We start from the raw sequence: 26,950 nt of genomic DNA, 5'->3' as shown, positions 1-26,950 counted from the left end.
CCTTTAGTCCTTCACTTGACTCACACATCCATGTGAACAAGTAATTAGTCTTGATTTTCCAATGCTTGAAAGTTCTCATTCATCATACTATTCAACTTGCATAATTCCAAGTTTCGGTCCAATTGAAACTTGGGCGATGAGGAACTTTCCTGATTTGGTAAATTTAGACACTACCACAAATGAAAGAATTAAATCCATTTTCCAATATTGCTGTCAGTGGAATCATATAAGCAACAATTTTCCACAAATGCCATTGTAAGGATACTTCAAATAAATAAAATTAAACAATTTTATTTTATTTTAAAACTTTGCGGAAAAACTTATCCTTACAATCCACATGGAAAATTGTTTTTATCTATTCCTTAGCAATATATCATAACTTCTTAAGCAACTGCTCAAAATTCTGATGCGATCGAAATCCACCTTCGCGATCAGAATCAGCATATACTTCCTTTAAGATTTCTCTCTATTCTTTGATTCTTAAAACATCAACATGTGACCCAGTCACATCATGTAATGAGGATCTCAGAATAGAACTTAACAGAGTTAGATAATGGGCTCTACCTGATGTAGAGTCAAACTTATTGACTTTAACATCCTTAGGTAAATTTGGCAGCTTTGCAATCAACGCCCCTTCCTTTGGCAAAATAAACATATGAACCCTTTGGTAATAGGACTATCTCAGACTTAGCCTTTCTCTTTACCATTTGGTCAACCGGGTTGACTATGGCCAATCCCTTTCCATTGGGAAGAGAATGCTTTTTCTGGATTTCCAGCGTCACCATTGTCACTGTCCATAAAGTTTGTGGGAAGTTGATCTTCTAATCAAATTTGCTTTACTATCATTCCAAATCATTGCTGATTCAGCAGCACCAAGCAAATAGATATGATCATTAAGGTTCATGTCATAGTCTGTTTCATAGTAGTCCCAAAGGAACTCACTATGTGACTTAGAAAGTGATTGAACATCCAACTTTCTCAAGACTTTGACACCCAACTCTCCCGGCTTGTCAATATGTGACTTCATCTCTAAGATGTGATCACACATAGACCTTGCTTGCCATTAGGGCTTGCGTGACCTTGAACTTGTGGGTTAGGGAGAATAATTGGAGGAGGTTGAGGAAGAGAAGTATGACTTCCATGAGCCAAACTCGGGAAATCATATTCATTAGGAAAGCTTGGTTTGGGAAGATCATTGTTGTCTAAACCAGACATCAACAATGGGAGAAATTCACGTAAAGTTGATTTAAGTCCTTAATATAACACCCAATATGATATATTAAGGCTAGGACCCAACAAACTATTTTATAACTTGGAAGAGGAATGTCGTAATCCAAGCTATAAAATATTTGAAGGTAGGTGAATGACGATTCACCAATTTCCACCAAGATAAACGAAATGTATTATTAGGTTTTAATTGGTTTTGAAACTCCTATATTCTTTTGAGATTCATTGAACTTTTCAATGGCATGTTTCAATCTCGAGTGTGCCCTTCAGGTTTTGTGACTGGGATGCCGAGGATCACAAAACAAGGTGTGAAGTAACCATGCAAATATACTTGGTACCCTTAATATTTACCCCTCAATCGATGTGCCGGTTAACCACACACGCTCCAACGATACTATGATAAACATTAAGTTACCATTTGCCTACCTTGTTAAGTCCAGGTTAGTGTGCCGGTTAACCACACACGCTCCACTAACAGCTTAAACAAAGTGCAAAGTGTAATTTCATGGATTAGCACCTTATTCACATTTTCCTAAGTAACTAAGATTGGGAATTTATAAGTGTTTAGTTACTTAGTATTTATCATTATACTTATAATGAATGGAGAATTATAGTCCTTGTCCTACCTGTTCGGCTAACGACCCTCCACCGGTCAAGGAAGCGGTGAGTGAGAGTGGACACCCATTAAACTGCCATTTTATAGGCAGTAACCTTATACCCCACTTATAGACCGGCTTCGTGAATGAGGCCTACTAATGGTAAGACGACTTGCTCTTATACATATAATATATTAAACTTTTAATATTATAATAGTATAAGGGTGTATTTTAGACATTTAAAATACTTGGTGGTTTAATCTATTCATTAAACTAGACTTTTAATTTAATTAAACTCAAACCATATATTTATGGATTTAATAATACTCTTTTAATTAAACGCTTTAATTAACTATTAATAAAGTCCATAAGAGTTAATTTGAACTATTCAACAAAACATCATAATTCCAATTATTAAACTCAAAATTAAAACCATTTAATTAATTGTTTAAGTTATGAACCCAAGAGTTTTAGAATTCAATTCTTTTTTTCATAAAAAACTTTTCTCAAATTCCAAAACTTGAGGGCAAGTTTTGTAATTCTTGAAAACCTTTGGATTCCATAACTTATGGAATTAATGGTGTTTTATGATGAAACTTTCCATGTTCCATAACTTAAGAACAAGTTATGGAATTCTTTAAAACATTAACACCAAATTTTGTAACTCCATAAAAACTTTGAATCAATTTTTTTTTTTTTTTAAAAAAAAACTTTCATATCCATAACTTATGGAAGTTTCAAAAACCCTTAAGATCACAACTTTAAAAAAAAACTTTTGAGCTCCAAAATTTTATGACAAAATATGTAACTCCTTAAAACATTTAGATCAAACTTTTAAAACTAATAAAATAATCATATCATTTTATCTTTTACTAAATTTGACCTAATTCAACTCATATAACAAATGATTCAAATTTTACAAATAATTCGTTTTTCACAAAACAAGTAATTATCTTAAAATTTGACAAACGTCATGTTTTTTTTTCCTTTTTTTCAACTTGAAAATAAAACATTTGCATCAATATAACAGAAAACAACCCATGGCTCTGATACCACTGTTGGGTTTTGAGCATTCTAACACTCCTATGGTGTACATGCAACCCTATAAACCTTGGATCTATGTTTTCTCTATTATACATGCAAATATTAACTATTCCAAGGTTTCATCCTAACTAGCATATTATGAAGCACCTATACTACAAAGTTCTAGTTAGATGACATACCTTTTGATGTAGCTTGATGTCTTCAAGCTTTAAGAGCTTAGCCCCAATAGTGTGGAAGCCTCAAATGGAATCACAAATCACCAAAACACCTTGGAAGAACTTGAGAGAATATGTATGCACACTAAAATCGGCTCACTCTTATTTTCACACACTTGTGCCAATTTTGTGAGCCAAGGACCCCTTTATATATTATGGAGGATTAGGGTTACATCCATGTAAACCCTAATACCCATGACCTTTCATTTACATAGGATCCATGGGTTAAAAGCTCCATGGACCATCCATGAAAGCTTAGTCCAACCTAAATGAACTTGGCCCATTCCATATATATAAGAGTCCATATTTAATTAGTTCTTTTTGATCACTTAATTAATTCTAAATTAATTATTGATCAATACTAATTAAATAATATGATTCCATATTAATATATTAGAACTTATAATATATTAATATAAATCATAAATGTACTATTCTCAAAAGACTATCCATATAAATTGTGCCGGTGAAGTGCAACCCAAATGGACCATGCTGGGTCGGGTCAAGTACATACCAAATATAGTTATGGACTTAGATGTTAATCCAACAGTTTCAAGGGTGTGATTCAAGGCTTCTAAGTAGATATGAAGTATAGGGAAGAGTACTTACGATCTAGAAGCTTGAAATGGTTGATTTTGGCCAAGAACACTAGTGTGTGTTCTTGGTGTTCTTGGTGAAACTTGAAGATCTAAGAAAACATGATTTCCATGGATGAATCATGAGGATGAAGCTAGTTAAGAAGGATTAACAACAAACTAGAGAAAGAACACTTACGATTTTTGAAGATCAAAGATGAAACTCGGGATGATACTTGAGAGATAACTCAAGTGTTCTTGAGGTGAAAGTGAAAGAATGGCTAGAAATGACCAAGGACCATATATATACACTAGAGTTTACGGCCACATGAGTTTACGGCCGTAAACTCATTGGTCTTGTAGCCGTGAACTCTCTTTGATGAGGTTAAGGTTTGATTTCTTGGACAGTGTCTCTAGCAGGTACATTCTAACACTCATTCCTTAAGTGTACTTTGGCTTAAACTCCTTAGAATGACCTTTAACTAGGCTAGAACTCATTACCAGTGAGTTTGACACTCATTTGAGTTGATTGACTGGGCTTTTAAAATAAAAAATTTTCGGGTTGTCACATCATCCCCCCGTTAGATGGAATTTCGTCCCGAAATTTGCTTTCTTAGCCGTACTACTGGGGTTGCGCTCCTCTGATTGGCAGAATACCTACTCGTAGACCTGGCCACTTTGCCCTTCTGTTCATGATAGGATTCATACTTGGTCCATCTATCATTACCTCGTGTATACAAGTCGTATATAATTAGGATTAGTAAGACGGTCGGATGTGCGAATCTGCCCCAGGTCCATAACCAAACAAGGAACAGGAGATAGGGCGGAAACACACATACTAAATCTGCGTAATCATAATCATATACCACCCTCGCGTATACACTAAGTAGTGATAGGTGGGCTGTATTCGTCCATAGCCTCTGTGCTCGAACTTGGTCTGCTGGACGAGTGGTATTTCGTGACGGTCTGCGGACATCTGACGATAAGGCTTCGGAGGACAAAGTACTCCTCGCACGAGTACTTCGGGGTTTAGAATACGAAAGATAAAACTGAGGTTTAGGTCGGACTGTCGTTACAAATGACGAAAGTTTCGAGAACTTGCCGATCGAGGCGATAGAAACATATGAACTCAGTATGGTGAGGACCACGCCAACTCTTGACGAACGATAGTAACAGACTCTTTACTGAACAAAGTTTTGGCCAATTTGAAAGAAACGTCTGTTATACGATGATGTATTCCTAGTGTGTTCGATAATGTACTCTTTGTAAATGTTCCAGTGTTTCCTGTTTTCTCTTTCTGATGTTAACACTCCTACGTATCGTACCGCTATGTGCGCATACATACAAATGAAAGTGCTTTGATTCTCCTGCGGTGATCATCATAATGCGTCCATCCGCACCTGAGTTCTTTATTATCGGGCAGTCCCTTTGATAGTGTCCAGTCTCACCACAGCCATAACAGGCTTGGTCTTTTTCAGCTCCGAGAACTTGGGAGATCGGTTGAGCCGGTGCCCTGCAGAAACGGACTGTGTGTCCCTTTCTGTGGCAGTTCAGACACTGTATTTCCCGGCATACTCTGGTGTGGTGATAGTTGCACTTTCCACACTTTAGGAGGGTTCCAACATATCGATTAACAGGTGCTGGAGCAGTAGGTGTTGTAGCGGCGTACATAGTACTCGCTTGTTGTCCTTGCGGGGTGTCCTGTGTTGTTCGCCTCTTCTTCCTCTTGTTCCCCGACTTCTGATTATAGTCCTCTTCCCTTGATGGTTCGGGAATAGGGACTTTTACCCCATGGCGGACTCTGTGGTCGATGAGTCGTTGAGCCAGGCGTTTAGCACTATCGAATGTGGCTGGGTTAGAAGACAACACATTTCCTTGGGTCGGAGCAGTCAGACCCCAAATGTATCTTTCTATCTTCTTGCTCTCCGGGGTAACCATCCCGGGACATAGAGCTGCTAGGTCACTGAACCGGTCAGTGTAGGTCAATATGTCTGAGCCGACCATAGTGAGCTCCCACAGCTCTTGTTCCAGCTTTTGAATTTCTCCTAACGGGCAGTATTCCTCCCGCATTAACTCTTTTAGGTTTTCCCAACCTACTGAGTTAGCCACTGGTAGGGTCAGTGACTTAACATGGCTGTTCCACCATGTTAGGGCCTTTCCAGAGAAGGTGCATGCAGCAAACTTCACTTTGCTCTCTTCTGGGCATAAACAGATTTCGAAGATCGACTCTGTTTTCTCGAACCATCGCATCAGAGCGATGACTCCGCCAGTCCCATTAAAGGACAATGGCTGGCATTTGGTGAAGTCCTTGTAGGAGAACTCTCTCAAGCGCACGGGGACCTCACCTTGTGCAGAATCAGTAGGTGTTCCACCTCCGCTGGTATTGGTAGGATGATATTGAGCCATGGCTGTTGCCACAGCCGCAGCCACTGCAGCGTTTATAGCTGCCATATCGATTTGCGAAGGAGGTGGCGTTGGAGTTATCGGAGTAGTGCGTCTGTTTGATCTGCGAGGAGGCATCTTTGCTAAAAGAATACAAAGATGAGACAGAATAAGTCTAAAGCAATGGACACAAGCCGAAAGCTGAAAAGACAAGGTTATCCTAGTTCTGGGTGTATCGGGTCCTGACTTCCACATGGTTCTAGAAACAATTCATAAAAGAGTCTATACCTAATAAACTCTATGAATTTGAAAATGGCTATCCTCGAATGAATATATGTTGCCTGAATAACTGTTACCAGCTGCATGTAAGAAAATAATCTTAACATATAATGTGAGCAGTGTTTCCACTCGCTCATTAAGTTAACAAGATTATTATTTAATTAGTGTGACGTGTAAGACGTTTTCGTTACTTCTGTTGATCCCTCTTTGAAAGTTTCTCGTGAACTTGTTCTTGTTCCTCCTGAACTCTTATGTTGTCTACTATGAGGAAGTGGTTACATCTATCTGGGTTCGTCGTGCGAGAATGGATGTGACTAAAGAATCTATGAGATTAAGTGAAACATTATGGGGTGATTTTATAGAGTCCTCCTATAATTTCACAATGTATACAAGTTGTATATAATTCAATATTAAATAGACCTTCGAATAAGTGATCCTACTCCAAAACCACAACCAAACAAGGAACAGGTAGTGAAGCGTAGATCACAAATTCTAAGTCTATAAATTCTCAATTATATATAACCTTGGAAGGATACATTGTGAAATCATAGACCTATCCGCAAGGGTCTTTTATGTTATCAGGTAAGTTGTTTATATAGAGCCTAAAATACTCCTATAGTATTTTAAATGTAATCTTCTTGGTATGTTTCAAACTTGTTATCGCGTTATAGTAACATAGAATACTCCTATAGTATTCTAAATCTAATGTACTTGTTATAGTATTCTCTTAACTGGTGTTCAGGTAAGTTTTAAGACTGTTGCAACACCACATCATTCCCAAACACATGTCGGTCACATCTCGAATGAATATAGTTGATCAGACTATATTGATCCCAGCTATGATTACATAACTGTTCAGGTTGACGACAATGTTCAACCTTTAAATACTTTAGTTCTGTTCTTCTCGTGATACTTATTCTAATATGTACATGTATAAGCAATTAGGTATATTTTTATAACTTATCGTTATACTCTTAAAATATATCATTATCCAGAGCACTTAAGCCCCATTGTATTTATAGTTGTATATCTTTTATCGGTTGATATACTTAGTTCACTATAAACAATGCTCTGATACCAATCTGTCACACCCCAAAACCGGAACGGCGGAAACGTTCAGGGGTGGAGGACGTCATGTTTAGTATCACAAGATATGTATATAGTAAGCAAGTAATGAACAACCATTTCATTTAGAAAGAAAGTGTTTACAATGTGTGTGTTCACAAAACATAGAATTCATAAGCAAATAACAAAACAAGACTTGTAGCTATACAGCTCCATCTACTGAATTCCCGGCACGAGTACCTGTCTAATCGGCTCCTGAGAATACAAGTTATTTGAAAGAGTTGATCAGCAATTAAGCTGGTGAATTCATAAGATTTTAGTGATGTTTAAGTTTTAAAATGTTGTTGAAAATGTAGTTGTAAAATGTAGTAAGTTGTAAGTTCTGTTTAGAAAAGTTCGCATGTTCCTCTAGAAAATCCTATATTTCCTACTTTAATGAAAGATAAGTAAAAATGACTCTACAACCCTTTCTATGAGTACTAAATGGATACAAGTTATATAAAACTCAGAGTAAACAAACAATCGACTGTGCGCATCTGCCCCAATCCTACAACCAAACAAGGAACAGGAATTAAGGCGGAGAGCACACACCCTATTGGTTGTTAGATCATTGTTGTATATAACCCTAGTGTATTCACTTGTTACTCATGGAGTTAGTTGTAATGGTTCCTTTATATTTGATGAAAAGATCCTTTAAGAAAACCCTTATTTCTTATAATAAAATGGTGACCACAGTGACTACTTTTATAATAACTTAGTTTATACTGGATATATATGATCTAATATCGGATAGAAAGTTAACTGGGTGAATATGCCCTAAGCCCACAACCAAACAAGGAACAGGAAGTAAGGCGGAAAGGCACACATTCAACTACCTATTGGGTATTAATTATATATATCCATGATGTATAAACTAAAGTATTATAGAGTTAATCACCTAAGGTCCTTTAAGTTTATACTGGTTTAATAAAATGGATTAAACCCTTTACTAGGAAGTTTCTAGTTTTGTATACCAAAAGTTCTGATTTGGAAAGTATGTTTTGTACTAGAAAACTGTGCATTGACTCTGTGTCTTATGACTTGACCCATACCTGGTACCCTTATGATGTCTTAATGTATACTAAGCATATATATATCTAGAATCGAATAGAAAATAGATTGGGTGAATTCGTTCCAAGCCCACAACCAAACAAGGAACAGGAAATGAAGCGGAGAGCACACATCCTATTACCTGTCGGATCCTATTGGTATATATATATCCTATGATGTATACATTAAGGAATCATAAGGTTAGCATTATGGTCCTTTCTGATAAACGTATCCTTCTACCAAGGCATATATTGTTATGTGTTAGACTCGACTGTTCTGTTTGTCGTTTGTAAAAATGTAAGTTTTCCCTAGTTTATAACTATATTAACTCAAAAATAGTTTTCATTTGTCTTTCAAGTGGTACTGTCACTTTATGAAAGTAATGGGAAATGTAAGTACACAGTTGTCGTTTATAATGACATGCGGATGTACTGATGACCTAAAACATGTTTATTTTATTATGGTCATAATGTGAAGGCTAGTACCCCTACTAAACGCTCTCTTTGTCTAGAGATTAAGGGAACTAAACGCGACCTCTGCAAATTCTTGCAAGCCGTGTAATTCACATTTAAGTTATATGATCATGTATACCCAATATAACTATCACCTTTTGTTTAAAACAATGAGTTAGTGATTCATTGGTATAATTAGATCCTGTATGTTCTCATGCTATAGCAACCTAGTTTGTTTGTTCTGTATGGTATTGTTTGTTTCTCATCATAGTATTCTCTCTGTATGTTATTGTTTGTTTCTCATAATAGTGTCTACTCTTGTATCTAGCATGAACTGAACCCCTAAACTATACCCCTTATAGTTTACTAGTAATTTACTTGTACTGTTGTTGAAAAGACTCATTTTCTACGAAGTTATGTTGATACCTTTAAAAACGGAGTTTTGTTAAACTATAAAGTAACATAACTTTTAAAAGAGTTTTTGAAAGGTTTTGACAACTTATAAATGACATAAGTAACATTTTGAAAGATGTTTATTACAAACAATTACACAATTATCATTGTGTTCAACTTGTATTCCCCCCTTAAAACATTTAAAACGGTTAAAAGATTCATTACGGGGTATGAACTCACCTGATGTGGGTGATTCAAACGGGTATGCGTGTAAGGATGAGAAGTTCCACGAATGAAGTGTCGAGACACAATAAGTCCTAAATGACATATATTGGCATGAATATAGTGTTTATAAGCAACTATATGAAAGGAAACACCTTCCGGGACTAGGAAACACTTTGTTCAAGTGTTGGAATCACATGTGATTCATAAAAGGGAAGTGGAATGGCACTAACTTGAGTTTACTACCATGGGTTTACGGCCCAAGGGAGTTTATGGCCGTAAACTCATGGTCAAACATGCCTAAATGTGGGTTTGAATGCTAGGGAAGCTTTAGGGACTTTTGCTCTACACAAGTATGAGAAAGACCACTTCTATTGAGGCTTTTGATGACTTTACGGCCAAGCAAGGAGCTTATGGCCGTAAACTCATGGACATTATGAAGTGAGTGTGGTTTAAGGTCCTACAATCATCAAGGAAGGGTTATGGGTCACTAGCTTTGCATCTAGGAGGGTTTATGGCCCTTACATGTCATACCATTGAGTTTACAGCCTAGGGAGATCTTGGGCCGTAAACTCAAGATGTTCTTGGGAAATGCATGTTTCAAGGGTGTGATTCAAGGCTTCTAAGTAGATATGAAGTATAGGGAAGAGTACTTACGATCTAGAAGCTTGAAATGGTCGATTTTGGCCAAGAACACTAGTGTGTGTTCTTGGTGTTCTTGGTGAAACTTGAAGATCTAAGAAAACATGATTTCCATGGATGAATCGTGAGGATGAAGCTAGTTAAGAAGGATTAACAACAAACTAGAGAAAGAACACTTATGATTTTTGAAGATCAAAGATGAAACTCGGGATGATACTTGAGAGAGAACTCAAGTGTTCTTGAGGTGAAAGTGAAAGAATGGCTAGAAATGACCAAGGACCATATATATACACTAGAGTTTACGGCCACATGAGTTTACGGCCGTAAACTCATTGGTCTTGTGGCCGTGAACTCTCTTTGACGAGGTTAAGGTTTGATTTCTTGGACAGTGTCTCTAGCAGGTACATTCTAACACTCATTCCTTAAGTGTACTTTGGCTTAAACTCCTTAGAATGACCTTTAACTAGGCTAGAACTCATTACCAGTGAGTTTGACACTCATTTGAGTTGATTGACTGGGCTTTTAAAATAAAAAATTTTCGGGTTGTCACATCATCCCCCCCGTTAGATGGAATTTCGTCCCGAAATTTGCTTTCTTAGCCGTACTACTGGGGTTGCGCTCCTCTGATTGGCAGAATACCTACTCGTAGACCTGGCCACTTTGCCCTTCTGTTCATGATAGGATTCATACTTGGTCCGTCTATCATTACCTCGTGTATACAAGTCGTATATAATTAGGATTAGTAAGACGGTCAGATGTGTGACTCTGCCCCAGGTCCATAACCAAATAAGGAACAGGAGATAGGGCGGAAACACACATACTAAATCTGCGTAATCATAATCATATACCACCCTCGCGTATACACTGAATAGTGATAGGTGGGCTGTATTCGTCCATAGCCTCTGTGCTCGAACTTGGTCTGCTGGACGAGTGGTATTTCGTGACGGTCTGCGGACATCTGACGATAAGGCTTCGGAGGACAAAGTACTCCTCGCACGAGTACTTCGGGGTTTAGAATACGAAACAGTTGGTTCGGATCAGGACCCCAAGTGGGGGAGAGCTGGTGATTCAGGGCGAGAGGCCACAGCGAGGACCAGCTTTATGTTCGGCAGCGAGGGCTAGGCGCTACCTTCAGCAGGGCTGCGCAGGATACGTCGCCTATGTTATGGGCACCCGGGAGATGGGAAGGGCGACGGTGGGTGATGTGCCAGTAGTGCGAGAGTTTGCGGATGTATTCCCCGAGGAGTTGCCTGGGATACCTCCGGAGAGGCAGGTGGAGTTCAGGATCGACCTAGTCCCTGGTGCGGCTCCGATAGCGAAGGCACCGTATCGGTTGGCTCCTCCTGAGATGCAGGAGTTGTCTACACAGCTGCAGGAGCTGTTAGACAAGGGATTCATTAGACCGAGCAGTTCGCCCTGGGGAGCCCCGATTTTGTTTGTAAAGAAGAAGGATGGGTCGCATCGAATGTGTATAGATTATCGGGAGCTGAATAAGGTAACGGTGAAGAACCGTTACCCACTCCCGAGGATCGATGACCTCTTTGACCAGCTATAGGGAGCATCTTGGTTCTCCAAGATTGATTTGCGTTCAGGTTATCATCAGATGAGGGTCAGAGAGGAGGATGTACAGAAGACTGCCTTTCGGACACGTTATGGTCACTATGAGTTCGTGGTGATGCCTTTCGGGCTCACCAATGCTCCTGCCGCGTTCATGGATCTCATGAACCGCGTATGCAGACCGATGTTGGATCGGTCCGTGATAGTTTTCATTGATGACATTTTGGTTTACTCCAAGACACAGGAGCAGCATGAGGAGCATCTGCGAGAGGTTCTGGATACTCTGAGGAGGGAGAGATTGTACGCCAAGTTCTCCAAGTGTGAGTTCTGGTTGCGCGAGGTGCAGTTTCTTGGGCACCTTGTCAACCAGAACGGGATTCTGGTCGACCCGGCCAAGGTGGAGTTCGTGATGAGATGGGAGGTTCCGAAGTCTCCATCAGAGATTCGGAGTTTCCTGGGATTAGCCGGCTACTATCGGAGATTCATCCAGGATTTCTCCAAGATAGTCGTACCCTTGACTCGGCTAACGAAGAAGGTCGTAGTCTTTCGTTGGGGGCCTGAGCAGCAGGCTGCATTTGAGACATTGAGACAGAGATTGTGCGAGGTGCCAATCTTAGCCCTGCCAGAGGGCATGGAGGATTTTGTCGTATACTACGACGCGTCCATCTCGGGTTTGGGCGCAGTTTTGATGCAGAGAGGACATGTTATTGCTTACGCTTCGAGGCAGCTGAAGCCTCACGAGGCGAATTATCTGACGCATGATTTGGAGATGGGGATTGTTGTTTTTGCCCTCAAGATTCGGCGTCATTACCTCTATGGGGTTCGTTGTACCATCTACACGGACCACAAGAGCCTGAGGTATCTCATGGACCAACCAAATCTGAATATGAGGCATCGTCGGTGGCTTGATGTGGTAAAGGATTATGATTGCGAGATCCTCTACCATCCGGGGAAGGCCAATGTTGTGGCCGACGCGCTTAGCCGCAACGCAGCGCCGATCAGGGGTATCTGTATGAGGATGACCATGGTGGCTCCGCTGTTGGAGCGGATCCGAGAGGCCCAACAGGAGGCGATGAAGGAGGAACACTGGAAGTGCGAGCGTATTGTGGGTCAGGTTTCCTCCTTCGACTATGATAGCCGAGGGTTGTTGACCCTTCACCGTAGGGTGTGGGTCCCCTATCATGGAGGCGTGCGTCAGATATTGATGGAGGAGGCGCACAAATCCAGGTTTTCTATTCATCCCGTAGCGACAAAGATGTATAGGGATCTTCGTCTTGACTATTGGTGGCCCTGCATGAAGCGGGACGTAGCATGGTATGTGGAGCGGTGCTTGACCTGCAGGAAGGTCAAGGCCAAGTACCAGAGGCCACACGGCAAGATGCAGCCACTGGATATTCCCATGTGGAAATGGGAAGATATTACCATGGACTTCATCACCAAACTTCCCAGGACCGCGCGGGGAGTGGATTCCATATGGGTCATCATGGATCGGTTGACCAAGAGCGCCCATTTTATACCGATCCAGGAGAGTATATCGGCCGAGAAACTGGCCGACATTTACATTCGAGAGGTGGTGGCTCGGCATGGAGTGCCAGTCTCTGTGATTTCCGACAGGGATGTGCGGTTTACTTCCAGGTTCTGGAAGAAATTCCACGACGAGTTGGGTACTCGTCTCCACTTTAGCACCGTATTTCACCCGCAGACGGATGGTCAGAGCGGGCGGACCATCCAGACTTTGGAATATATGTTGCGGGCGTGTGTGCTAGATTTCGGTGGTAGCTGGGATACCTATCTCCCATTAGCTGAGTTCTCCTACAACAACACCTACCACACGAGTATTGATCGTCCTCCCTTTGAGATGTTATACGGGATGAAGTGCAGGACCCCGATATGTTGGGGTGAGGTGGGCCAGAGGGTCATGGGGAGCACCGAAGTGGTGCTCAAGACGACAGAGAGGATTCAGCAAGTTAGGAGCAGGCTTCAGACTGCGCAGAGTCGGCAGAAGACTTACGCCGACAAGCGCCATTCAGACCTGGAGTTCCAGGTCGGGGATATGGTCCTCTTGAAGGTGTCGCCTTGGAAAGGCGTCATCCGATTCAGGAAACGGGGCAAGTTGGGCCCCAGGTGCATTAGACCTTTCAGGGTTGTAGCCTAGGTGGTCAAGGTGGCATATAGGTTGGATCTGCCAGCCGAACTCAGTCAGATTCATAGCACATTTCATGTCTCCCAGTTGTGGAAATGCCTGGTAGACGATTCGGCGGTGGTGCCTCTGGAGGATATTCAGGTTGATGACAGCCTGAACTACATTGAGCGACCAGTGGCGATCCTCGACAGGAAGTCGAAGGACCTGAGGAACAAGAGGGTGGAGCTGGTAAAGGTGCAGTGGCAGCACCGAAAGGGCTCGGAGTGGACGTGGGAGCCGATGGACGAGATGATGGAGCATTATCCAGAGCTTTTTCAGGACCGAGCAGCAGACTTCGAGGACGAAGTCTAAGATAAGCGGGGGAGATTTGTAGCACCCGGTTCCTGGTATGAATTTCGTTCAAGTATTATTCATTTTTTTTTGCCTAGAACTCGGCAAGTTGATGGCCAACTCGACGAGTAGGAGCGACTTGGACCCGGGAGTTTAATGACCTACTCGACGAGTCGGCAGCCATACTCGACGAGTAGGCCCTGACTGGACAAAACCCTAATTTAAGGGATTGCACCCTATTTAAGCATCTCATTTAGCCTCCCTTCGTCCATATTACTCTCAGAACTTTCCATATTAAACCCTAATCGTTTGTGTAAAGATCTAAGGCCTTTGTGGTCGTTTTTGGTGATTTTGGAACATAAGAAGGAAGAGAAAGGCTTGAAGAATCAAGAGGAGGCCAGAGGAGTTCGAGTTTGTGCACCCTCTGCAGTTATTTAGAGGTATAAAGCTGATACCTTGCTCTTTCATGTCTCATATCCCTTTTTGGGGTGATTTAGGGCTTTTAGGAGCCATTCTTGGTGACCAACCATGTGTGCAAGCATGGTTGGGGGCTAAGACTTCAGATCCAAGGTCTTTGAGGGGTTACAAGGCAGAAAGGGACTGATTTTGGAGCCTTAGAGAGCCCCACGCATCATAAGAGTCTCATTTAGGGCCATTTGAGCTCATAGTCCCATGCATGCACGTAAAGTTTGTAACTTTACGTGCTAGATCGATCCTAGAAGCCTAGATCTATCTTTTGGTCAAGTGTTGTACGTCAGAAATCGAGAAATAAGACTTGGTCATTCTCGACTCGGCGAGTCCATGGCTTGACTTCCCTTTTCTGTTATGGTTCGAAGGAACACAGTGAGTGTTAGAGTGGTCTTAGAGGGGTCCGGGGGAATGACCCAACGCATTGGACTTAGCCATAGTCCTGGGGATCATAGGACTCGACGAGTGTATGAACAGACTCGTCGAGTCCAAGGCAATCTCCCAACGTTCAAAGATGAGCTCGACGAGTTGTTCATACAACTCGGCGAGTCGCAGACTGGACATGTTCATAGGATGAAGGTGAACTCGACGAGTTGTTCATACAACTCGGCGAGTCGGATGAAGATTCATTCGAGGATGTTTTCGAAGGAGAACTCGTCGAGTCGTTGCCAAACTCGACGAGTAGGAGCTTGAGGAAGGTCAGATGAAAGGATAGGGACTCGACGAGTTGGCGGTCTAACTCGACGAGTCAGGTCAACTGGAGGTTGACTTTGACTTTGACTTGGTCAGGGCTAAAATAGTCATTTTACCCTAAGAGTAGTTATCAGTGTCTGATTAAGTGTTTTATGGATTTATAGGGAGGATCACCGGAGCAGCAGTTAGACATTTCCCGATCATCATTTCAGCAGTCAGCCGTACGAGGTTAGTTACCTTCCAGTAGAAGTGGGTCTAAGGCACCAATGTCGGCCCAACAGTAGGATTCGTATGTTAGATGATTATCTTTGTGATATTCATCTAGGTTTGCTACTACCTGATGTGTTATGTGCTAGTATGATATGATGTTATATGCTAGTACCAGTAGTGGAGATAGTCCCCAAGATTTCCGGTCGATAGGGCCGAAGGGGGGGTAGTCATACCCAGTCATGCTAGATAGAATATGATTATGTGTTATATGTTATGTGGTAGTAGTAGAGGAGTGAAATAGTCCCCAGTATCCGGTCGAGAGGACCGAAGGGGAGGCCAGCACCCAGATATGCTAGGCAGTATCCGGTCGAGATGACCGAAGGGGAGGCCAGCACCCAGATATGCTAGGCAGTATCCGGTCGAGAGGACCGAAGGGGTAGGTCGGGCACCCAGATATGCCTGACAGTATATGTATGTTATGTGATTGTGTGGTATGCGGTACGATGGGGGAACTCACTAAGCTTCGTGCTTACAGTTTTCAGTTTTGTTTCAGGTACCTCTTCAGCGAAGGGGAAGGAGCCGGCGCGGTAGCTGCACATCATACACACACACGTTGGATTTCCGCATTACGAGATTCTTGGGATTATACTCTGACGTTGTTTTATTTATGGTTTGTTTTTCAGACATGAGATAATAGTTTTATGAAATGATATGTCTTTACTATGTTTTCTTATGGAAGTTTTATAAATCAATTAATTAAAAACGAAATTTTTGGGCTCGAAATTTGGGATGTTACATAGACTTTGTCGGAGGATGGGTCGTAACAACGGTATCCCCTAAATTTTTCTGGGTACCCAAGAAAGATGCATTTGGTGGAACGAGGGTGGAGTTTATTTGTTTGGGTGGCAGACAGGTTTGGGTAGCACGTGCAACCAAACACACATAGATGATCATATGTAGGGTGTTGGCCAAATAGAGCAAAGGTGGGGGTGGAAAAATGTAGGCGTTTGGTGGGTAATATGTTGTAAAGATAAATGGCGGTGTGTAGAGCCTCTACCCAAAATTGAAGGGGTAAATGGGCATGAGTCAGAAGAGTGCGGATGATGTCGTTTAAGCGACGAAGCATCCGTTCGGCCAAACGATTTTGTTGGGAGGTTTGGGTACAAGAAAAGCGAAAGGTAAGGCTGTGGGTTTCAGAAAAAGTTTTGAAGTTATGATTATCAAATTCTCTACCTAGATCGCATTGAAAGGTTTTGATATTACGATTAAATTGGGTTGAAATAAGCCGATGAAATTTGGAAAAATTGGTAAAAGTTTCTGATTTATATTTTAATGGGTACACCCATAAATAAGTGAGTGAAATTATCGATCAAGACCATATAGTATTTGTAACCGGATTTACTCAAAATTGGAGAAGTCGACAAATCACAATGTATTAAATCAAAAGGTGCAAGGGTAACCGAGTGAGAATCATAAAATGGTAAACGTGTGTGTTAGAAAGTTGACATGAGTGACAAAAATACTTGGCCGTAGCCATATTACAATGGATTGAAAAAATGAGTACGAACTAAATCCAAAATTGACTCGTCATGGTGGCCTAGCCAGTTGTGCCACTGATCAGTAGTAGTAGAGAGACAAGCTGAAGCGATGGATGGTGATGTGAAGGGGTAGAGTTCTCCAGAGCTATTGTGGCGGGACATGAGGGCTCCACTCTTGAGATCCTTCACGGAAAAGCTAAAATGATCAAATTCAACGGATGTATTATTGTCAATAGTAAACTTGCAAACGGATAATAAATTTTTGATAATGTTGGGTGTGAAAATAATATTATTTAGGCGATAGGTTTGGTTTGGTAATTTGTGGGTTGAATTGCCAGACCCATGAATTGGAATTGTCTTGCCATCTCCAACAAAAATAGAGTTAACAGGAGAAGAAAACAAAGGTGTAGTGATTTTACCTTGATTTGTAGTAAGATGAGAAGATGCTCCATAGTCCATATACCATTGAGGGTCATGAGTATTCAAATGAACTTGTTGGAGAGCCTGAGATAAATCATTGGGATTAAAAACATTATAACCTCTAAAATCATTTGTTGGAACAACTTCATGAGTAGGAGTAGACCAGTGAGCAAATTAGGCTGATGGGGAGGATCGTTAGGCAGCTCCCTGTTGAGGTGAGTAAGTGGGGTAGTGATATGGGGCTGAATAAGTGGGTTGAGTCGGGTAGGGTGCGGGAGGTGGTGTCCATGATTGTTGTCCCCACTAGTGTGATTGCCATTGTTGATGAGGAGCATTCCATTGTTGTTGCGAGTAGCTGCAACCACGACCTCTGCCGAAGCGGCCTCGACCACGAAAACTGCCACCCTGTCCTCGAGAAGAATTGTGATGATAAGGTGTTGACGAGGATCAGTGTTGTATGGTGGAGCAGCAGAACGATTGTCTTGAGGGGCGACAATAACTGATTGAGTTGGGTTTTTCCGGGCAGCCACACGTTGTTGCTCTTATTGAATCATGTTGTGTGCGGTATCCCAACTAATATCCGAGATTTGGTAGATAAAGGATGCAACGATGTCGAACTCGGGGGGTAGGCCTCGAACAAGTTGAAGGAAAAGCCGAGATTCAGATACGAGATTATCAATATCTCCGAGTTGTTCAACAAGATCAGAAAGTCGTTGACAATAATTGTCCATAGACGAACATATACTAAGGGTAAGATTGTAGAACTCTCCTTCAAGGGCCGCCGCCCTTGATCCTTTATTACTGTGGTAAATCTTTTGAATCCGGAGCCAAGCCGCACGGGCGGTCATTTTGATGTTTAGGATTCTGCCAAGAACCTCATCTGAAACAGTAGCATAGATCCACTGTAGAACTAGTGTATTGATTTCTTTCCATTGGGTGTAGCCTTCATCTGTCTCCTCCGGTGGCTCTGTGTCATCGATGTAATCAGCAACTTTATATGCAATGGCGTGAAGCGTGAACAATTTTGTCCAAACCGAGTATGTAACTTTAGATCTGTCAAGAGTTCGGACCTTGGTTTGGATATTTGTGACTGTGTAAGCCGGGTGCAAGGCAGCATGAGTCTTGGAGTCGGAAGATCCTGGTTTATCTCCCATGGAGTTGACAGAGTAAAAAAATGTCAAAGGCAGCAGATAAAAAAATTAAGGGATGTTGTTAGGGTTTCAGAATCATAGATCTGATACCATGAAAGTAGATTATGATTGAAGGAATCGATCCCCTATATTGATTATTAAAACCCTTTATATAGAGGAAGAATTACAAGGAAAATACAACCACTATTTTAGGAATAGATAACAATAAATATTCAGTACAATCTATATCTAACTATGAGACTTGAGTCCGTCTCTAATAAATTGTACATTTTGGTATACCACTGGAACAAAATCTGCATGTAAATATCAATTTTAGAGTGTTCATGACAATGAAAAAAATGAACTCAAGTTGTGGATACCAAATCAAGTTTACAATTTACTAATTTTCTTTTATGGTCTTTATTTTGAGCCATAGCTTTAATGATATTTCATTTCACACCCTATATATTTAAATAACTATACAAACTAAAATATATTTTTATAGAAATTTATCTTATATACTAAAAAGTGTTTATCCAAAATTTTAAAACAACACAAATATCAAAGATTAAAAAATATTAAGATTGAATAATATTTTATCGCTTTTTTACTTATTTAAGTATTAATGCCAACTAATCTTATTTTTGGAAAGATAAATTTCTGAATTTCTGAAAAATGTAGTATTTAAAATTGTTAACCATTAAAAAGAGTTTGTGAAAATAATATATGTTAGTGGACAATAAAAGCTTAACAAAACGACCATTGAAGATATCTAGGGATTAAAACTTCAATATGTATGATATAACTAGACAATGAAGTTTATTGAAAAATTCTATTTTACAAACAATGTTTGTAGTTAGATCATTATGTTCCTTGTAATTTTATTTTATATACTTTTGGCCTATTATGTATAAATTTGTAAAAAAACCCTTATTTCACATGTTTAATATTTTTAGTCTTGACATATTGAAAAAAGATAAAACTCATGTTATAATTTTTAGTATATTATTTAAGTGCTGTTATTATTTATATGTTTTAAATTAATTTTACATAAAATAAAATTTTAAAAAGACGAGAATTAAACTATACAATTGAGAAATTAAAACTGACTAGTCCAATCACATATTTTTGGATTAATATTCAATTGGGCTTCTTTTGAGACAAAAGGCCGATTTTATAAGAGAAGACCCAATTAGGTTGAAAAAATACAAGTTTACTTCGCTTAACTAGAGGGCTATGTAGCTCCCCTGCACCCTCGGCAGAGGATCATCCCACACTCCTCGCATAAAGGCATTATTTCACACCCCCAATTTTATATTTCATTTTCACCCTGTGCGAAATTTTTCCTCCTGAAAAAGAAAAGTTCCCGTCGCCCATTCAGATCAACAGCCGTAAACCTAGGGTTCCGGTGAAGTAAACCTAGGGTTCCGGTGAAGGTGAAACCATGTGGAGACGAGCCTCTGCTAAGCTCTTAGCACTCCGACCTGTTGCCAGACCTAATCGTATCGTTAGGTCTTCGCTATCTCCAGCGACTCTTCGGTCATCCCCGACTGTTATCGCTCGTCACTATTCAGGTCTATTCGGTACCAAGGCAAGTACAACGATAATTTATTTCAAATGATATTGTCTTCTATTAAAAAAGCCGAATTGTTTTCATCGATACAGATACTTGTATTGATTCGAATCATAACTGCAGAAATTTAGTAACATCAAAAGAATGTCAACACCTTGTGTTGAATAATAGCCATTTGTTATCTATCCCTGATATCATCAATATATAATGTCATTACACATAAAGATTCTTGTTTATTATATATATACTGCATACTACTCTTATGCCAGGTCTTTTAGAAGTAATTTTAGCACTTTGTAACATATACATGAAATTTAGTTTATGAATTAGCTCCTTTGGGGATACTCTTCTACTATTAATCATGCTAAGAATTGTATTCTTGCTCTACAATGTAATGTTCCCTAAGAACCATATCTTTTCTCTACTATGGTATGTTCACTAGGATCATATTATATTTTACAAGTAAGTGAATCTGAAGAGTACATAATGTTGCACACCAACTTTAAATAAGGAAAGCAAGGGTCACAATGTAGCTCTACAAATAAATAATTTAAGCATAAATCTGCCGAGCATAAAGGCCACAATGATTAATTGGCGCCATAAAACACAACTTTTGAGGATAAACATATTAATTATAAATCAACTTTCATAATACTTTGTTTAACATGCTAACATGTGCTTTAGTTTGCAACTACATTACATGAAACGACTAGTATTTAGTTTAGTAAAACAGTTTGAAGAAATTTTTAGGAAATGATCATTTTGAGAAGAATCTTTCCACCTCTCTACTTTGTAAATCAGTTGGCAAATTCAAACAAACATAGTATTACCAGATTCTAACTCGACATAGATCAAAAATGTTTTGAGTAATTATCTAATAAGATGTTTTTATAATAGTTATAACTTTAGGAATGAGGCAAAACACTTGTTATCAGTTCTGAATCGACTGAGACGGAGAGAGTTTTAACTGTAGGCGGAATGTTCAAAGTGAAACTTAAAACCTTAATTTGAAGTCTTAATTAGAAGGTAAGGTCATCAATTTAGACGATATACAATTATAACATACCAATGCGGCTGTAGGTATAAATTCAATTGACCTAAGGCTTTTGAATACCATGTTCGATAATGCTCTTGCCATCGTATTACATGTATGCCTTTGCACCAAATCAAAAAACTGAGAAGGTGTTAAACATAGAAGAAGATAAATTAATCTGCTGTAATCGGTATAAGGTAAAAGATTAAGAGTTAATCCTAAAATTAAAGTAAATCTTACGGATATAAGGATGATTAACGATCGACTGATGATTTTTTTTCTCTTTTTCTTTGTGATTATCTATTCGAAACAATTGAAAAGTCGGTTCCTTTCTATTTTTCTTCTTTAATCTTTAAACATTAATGCGAAAAGAATAGGTGAATAGGCTATGATGAATTCGACGCAACACAAATAGTGGATCGAGTTATCCGATAGTTAGAAAGATGAGTAATTTACACAAATGGTCTAGATGGTTTGGGTTAATATTTTTATTTGATTCATTATTTTGTTTTTAACTTCAGATATTTTTACGGTTTGTTTTCAACTTGGAGCATCTTTAAGGTTTGTTTTTGTTTTGGTTTGGTCCTTATTGGACTAGAAATGTAACGTCTCAAAATTAATTTCAGAGTAAAGTTTTTATTTTTAAAACAATAAGTTATGCAAATAAGTTGTTCCAAAATCAATCACTTTTATTTTTAAAACAATAAGTTATGCAAATAAGTTGTTCCAAAATCAATCAAAGTGATTACATCATGTAAACATCAGAGTAAAAATCGTAAGTAGTCAATGAGGAAACTTTGGGGGATGCAGTGCAGTCACGTTGGGCTCTTCTCCTTAGAGCCGAAAGTACTTGAACATAAAACTGTAAGTACAAAGCTTAGTTAGTTCCCCAAAATACTACATATCATACATACAATAGAGATTAATATGTGCTAACCATAGTCTGACAATTGCCATTATGTCATGAGCCGTATCATGGTCTTTACTTGCCAAGTCAGGGCCAAAACCCCGGTCTTACAGACAAGTGCCAAGAGCCACCTCCTGGTCTTCTATGTAAGTATCACAAAGTCAACTAGCATTATACATATAACTGCCAAGATCCAGACCCTCGTCTTGCATATAATTTGCTGGTAGCCATATCTAGGTCTTTAATGCAATTGCTAGGTGCCACCACCTGTAGAGCTTTTGAATAGCATGTGCGAACTTCAGATTTCAGACGTAAGTATTTAGAACTTGTAGAACTTTAGGGAATTACAAATTAAAACTCAAGAATTGATTAGCAGATCGGTTGACAAAATGGTCAATCAAAAATCGAAGGCGCTCGAAATTTTAAATTGTTGCTAATCCGTCGTTAATCCTTTGTTAAAACGTTGCTAAGTTGTTACAAATCCATCGGTATCTGTCGATATCAATTGATAATCCAAAATTTTAAGGACCCATTTTTACTTTTTACATAGGGTCTTTAAAGTCAACAGATTGGTCGTAAGTCTCAGTCCCGTTGGGGGCTTCACTTCAGCTTAGTCGTTTCGCTCAATCGTTTGTTGAATTGTTGCCACTACTGCATTAGTTTTTAACGCTTCAATACCTTTGTGAAGTTGATGAACACTCTATAAACGATCAACATTAATTTGATGAACCCTTTGCCACCACCATTGATGCATCAGTTTTTGATGTTTCAATAGAAAATAGCAATATAATCTTTTTTTGTCTGATAGAGACGAAATCCAAAACAAGAACAAATCATAAATATGTTTCAATTTAAAAACAAACAATAAGATGTCCGAAGTTAAAAAACAAATAATGAATAAAATAAACAGACTAAACCAAACCATCTAAACCATTTTGTGTAATTTATTCATCTCTTTAGTTACCCGATAATCCGACCCATTATTTGTGCTGCATCGAATCCATTATGGCTTATTCAACTATTTTTTTCACATTCATGTTCAAAGATTAAGAAGGAAAACCAAAATTTCGAACAGATAAATAATCACCAAGAAAAAAGAGAAAAAGAATCATAAGTCGATTATTAGTTGTCCTTGTATTTTTAAGATTTCCTTTGGATTTAGGGTTAAATCTTGTTATTTTACCTTACATTGGTTACAACCGATTAATTTCTCTTTTTTTATGTTAAACACCACCTCGATTTTTTTTGATGACTTGGTGCAGAGTAGTACATGTAATACGATGACAAAGGTGTTATTGAACATGCTATTCAAGAGCTTTAGGTCAATCGAATCTACCATTACAACCACATAGGTAGTTTGGTATGTTATAACTTATAATTGTATATTGTCTAAATTGATGACCTTTCCTTCTAATTTAGATTTCAAATTAGAGTTTTAACCTCTATTTTGAACGTTTAGTCTTTAGTTAAAACTTACTCCGTCTAAATCAATTCATAACAAGTGTTTTGCCTCATTAATAAAGTTATAACTAGTATAGAAACATCTTATCCAGTGTTATCGATGGCGATAGCGAAGTCATAGCGACAACCTACCTATAAGCTATGTCGCGATAGCGATGAAATAGCGACGACTATTTCATTTTTAGAGAATACCTGTTAAAAAATTTATACTACTTTTACTTTCACCTAATTAACAATTATAACTAATAAATAAGCTAAAAACCCCAAGACTATTAACTCAAATAAGTTCTAAAACATGCATACTACCAAAAAAGACTATTAATCTTTGATTGCAAGAGAAATCGCAGGAAGAAGGAAAGGAGCTGGCAATAGTTGAAGAAGCGGAAGGGAGGCTGGGTCGAGAGAAGAGCGTATGAACCTTCTTTGACTTAGTCAACTAAAAAAAACCCTAAAACGGGTCTATAAATACTGTATTAAAAAAAAAAAAAAATCAAGAACGTCGCTACGTCGCTATGCAGTCGCTATTGAGCCCATAGCGACCCTTGAACGCCTCGCCTCGCAAAACGCAATAGCGGTCGCTATGCTCGCTATTGATATCACTGATCTTATCAGATAATTACTCGAAGCATCTATGATTTATGTTAAATTAGAATATGGTAAATACTAGGTTTGCTTGAGTTTGCTTGAATTACCGCTAAAGTGATTGCTTTTATTTGAAAATCTTGATGCTTGATACCATTTGTAGCAGCATGGGTTGAGATTTTCAACTAGTGTACCCAATGATCCGGATACACATGATGATTTCAAGCCCACAAATAAGCTTGAAAATTCTCAACTTACCCTAAAAGACATTGTTGAGCAGGTTGGTGGTTACTGCCAAGTTTAACAAAAAACCTCTCTTTTGACTAAAATGTGCCCTTTGGATCTTATGATTACATCGGTTAATTGCAAAATGTAGGATGTGAAGGACAACCATGTGATGATTTACATGAAAGGGGATCCAGAACAACCCCGTTGTGGATTCAGCTCATTAGCAGTCAGAGTGTTGAGTGAATATCGTAAGTGCTCAAATCTTTGTAAAGTAAAAGGGTTAATTTGGAATTGAAAATGGTAGTTTCATTTACCTCCTTTTTCTATTTGGATTGTCGAGGGTGTTTTAGTAATTCCAAGTGCTGGTGGGGATTTTTGTAGGTGTTCCTATACATTCTAGAAACATATTGGAAGATCCTGAACTTAAGAATGCTGTAAAATCTTTCAGGTAACAAACACAATTAGAGGCGGTAGTTTCGACTTTCAAACCATTTATATATTTATCATCTAATTGGTGAACAAGTCAAATGGGTCAAAAGGCACATACTTTTCCATATCATTATTAATTTTTGTTGGGTGTGTATGCATTGCAGCATGTGGCCAACATTTCCACAGATATTTATCAATGGAGAATTCATAGGAGGATCAGACATTATCCTGAATATGCATCAGGTAAATTTCTGCATCTTTATCTTTTATCTTTGGTCTTTCCAATTATAATTGTGTTTTTGAAAACTTTTTTGTGTTATGAAGAATGGTGAACTGAAGGAGAAGATAAAGGCAACTCCCTCCGAATAGAGGAATTTGGAATTTTATGAAGTAGTAGTCATTGTTCTTGTTAAGGTGAGTGAAAATATAATGTCATGTTACTACTTATTTTTGAGGTTTTAGTTTAATATGTGAGATTGATATGCTGCAACATACTGTTCTTGTTCTATTTTGCATTTAAAAAGTTTGAACTTGTTATTTGTTTGGTATTATTGTATGGATGTAATAAAAATTAGTTGATTATTTTATGATTATTAAATTTGGCTAAACCCTTTTAAGCGTTTTCCAAGATTTTTGCAGGTGAAAAGTAATTTTGCACGTTATTTTCTCATATATTTTTGCATGTTAAACCTACGAAATTACTATTCACCTGCATAGTTTTTTATTTTTTATTATTTATTTTTTTAAAAATGTTATTTGAATATTCCTATTACAAAAAGTTCTTTTCACAAAAAACTAATGATTTTTGCAGGTGAAAAGTAATTTTGCACATTCGAACGGTGAAATTACTACTTACGAATTTTTATTTCTATTTGTGCCTGCACAATACAAATAAAACAAACCGTGAACTGCAAACGAGAATTGAAAATGAAAGTAAAAGACTATAACTACTTAAACACAATAGCTCAAGCGCATAATCTCCTCGGCAACGGCGCCAAATTTTGATCGAGGTCGTTGTCTCAATCAAAAATAACCTCAAAACCACTAGATAGCTAGGGTAAGTAAAAGTCGAATCCACGAGGAGTTTGTGGTCAAACTTTGTGTGAAAATAGTCAACAAAAATATATTATTGGCAATTGTCACGAAAAAGATTAAATCAATGATCAAATAAAAAGCTTGGAAATTTATTAATTAAAACAAAAATGTCAATGAGAAAACTAGAGTACTCCCGGTTCAGTTACAGACAGTTTAGATTCACACACTTTCTTCTCTTAAATTCTAATTCAATTACTTAGATGCAATTGAGGTTTATTAACTTGTAATACATAGTTTTGGGCACACTAGATGTTCATTCAACTAGTTGTCTTACTCATTTATGTCTAAATGGATTTGGAACAATTAGTGAACTAGCAATAAAATGTCTTACAACTACCTATTACCACATTAAGATTCAATATCATAAGTTGGAATAATATATGTTGATTCAATCATTTGTCTTTATTCCTAAACTAATTGAACTTGGAACAAATGATGAATTGGCAATAGACTATCTTAATTATGACCTCAAACAATTCATACAACCCAATTTCAATTATCATTACCAAAGATCATCACATAAAGCATAAAACAACAATTGAAATTAACTAGAATCAAGTAATAATCAAGTGTGTTCATCAAAAAGTCCTAAACATCCACGGGAGTAACCCTAATGATTTAGCCTTCCATTGAGTTCATAAAAACACTAACTTGGATGAAATAAATGAAATACATAATAGAATTCATAATCAAACTTAGAATCATCAAACAAATGTAGCCTATTAATTATCAAAATACGAAACAAATAAACCTTAGGAGGAAGTAATCGTTTCTGAAAATTACTAGAATTGATGAGAATCACCCGTTGAATGATCTTCAAATGTTGCTTGATGATGAATTCGGATTGAAATGGAATAGACTTGTGTTTCCAAATGTTTCCAAGGGTTTTAGTAGCCTTAAAAACGCAGGAAAAACTCTGAAAATCGTAGGTGGTAACCCTAAAAACGAATGCATAAGTCCCTATTTATATTA

General features: G+C 38.5%; 1 protein-coding gene across 3 annotated transcripts; it reads left to right on the top strand.

Moving 5' to 3' along the window:
• Positions 1-19,960: 19,960 nt before the first annotated feature.
• Positions 19,961-25,491, top strand: LOC145145132 (monothiol glutaredoxin-S15, mitochondrial-like). Of its 3 annotated transcripts, XM_079074913.1 has the most exons (7): positions 19,961-20,261; positions 23,992-24,054; positions 24,390-24,506; positions 24,603-24,702; positions 24,836-24,902; positions 25,048-25,126; positions 25,208-25,491. In XM_079074913.1, the coding sequence occupies exons 1-7, from the start codon at positions 20,115-20,117 to the stop codon at positions 25,250-25,252; spliced, it is 618 nt and encodes a 205-aa protein (XP_078931039.1). In that variant the 5' UTR covers positions 19,961-20,114; the 3' UTR covers positions 25,253-25,491. The 3 variants fall into 3 exon arrangements, with proteins under 3 accessions (XP_078931039.1, XP_078931041.1, XP_078931042.1); XM_079074915.1 differs by lacking the exon at positions 23,992-24,054 and having other exon boundaries at positions 19,962-20,261; XM_079074916.1 differs by lacking the exon at positions 23,992-24,054 and having other exon boundaries at positions 19,963-20,261; positions 24,393-24,506.
• The last annotated feature ends 1,459 nt before the right edge of the window (positions 25,492-26,950 follow it).

Source organism: Lactuca virosa, chromosome 1 (genome assembly GCF_052849685.1).
Source record: "Lactuca virosa cultivar CGN04683 chromosome 1, Lactuca_virosa_CGN04683_v6, whole genome shotgun sequence".
In the NCBI taxonomy this organism is placed as follows: domain Eukaryota; kingdom Viridiplantae; phylum Streptophyta; class Magnoliopsida; order Asterales; family Asteraceae; genus Lactuca; species Lactuca virosa.
Note: the sequence above shows the minus strand (reverse complement) of the source record. Positions and strands in the feature narration are given on the sequence as shown.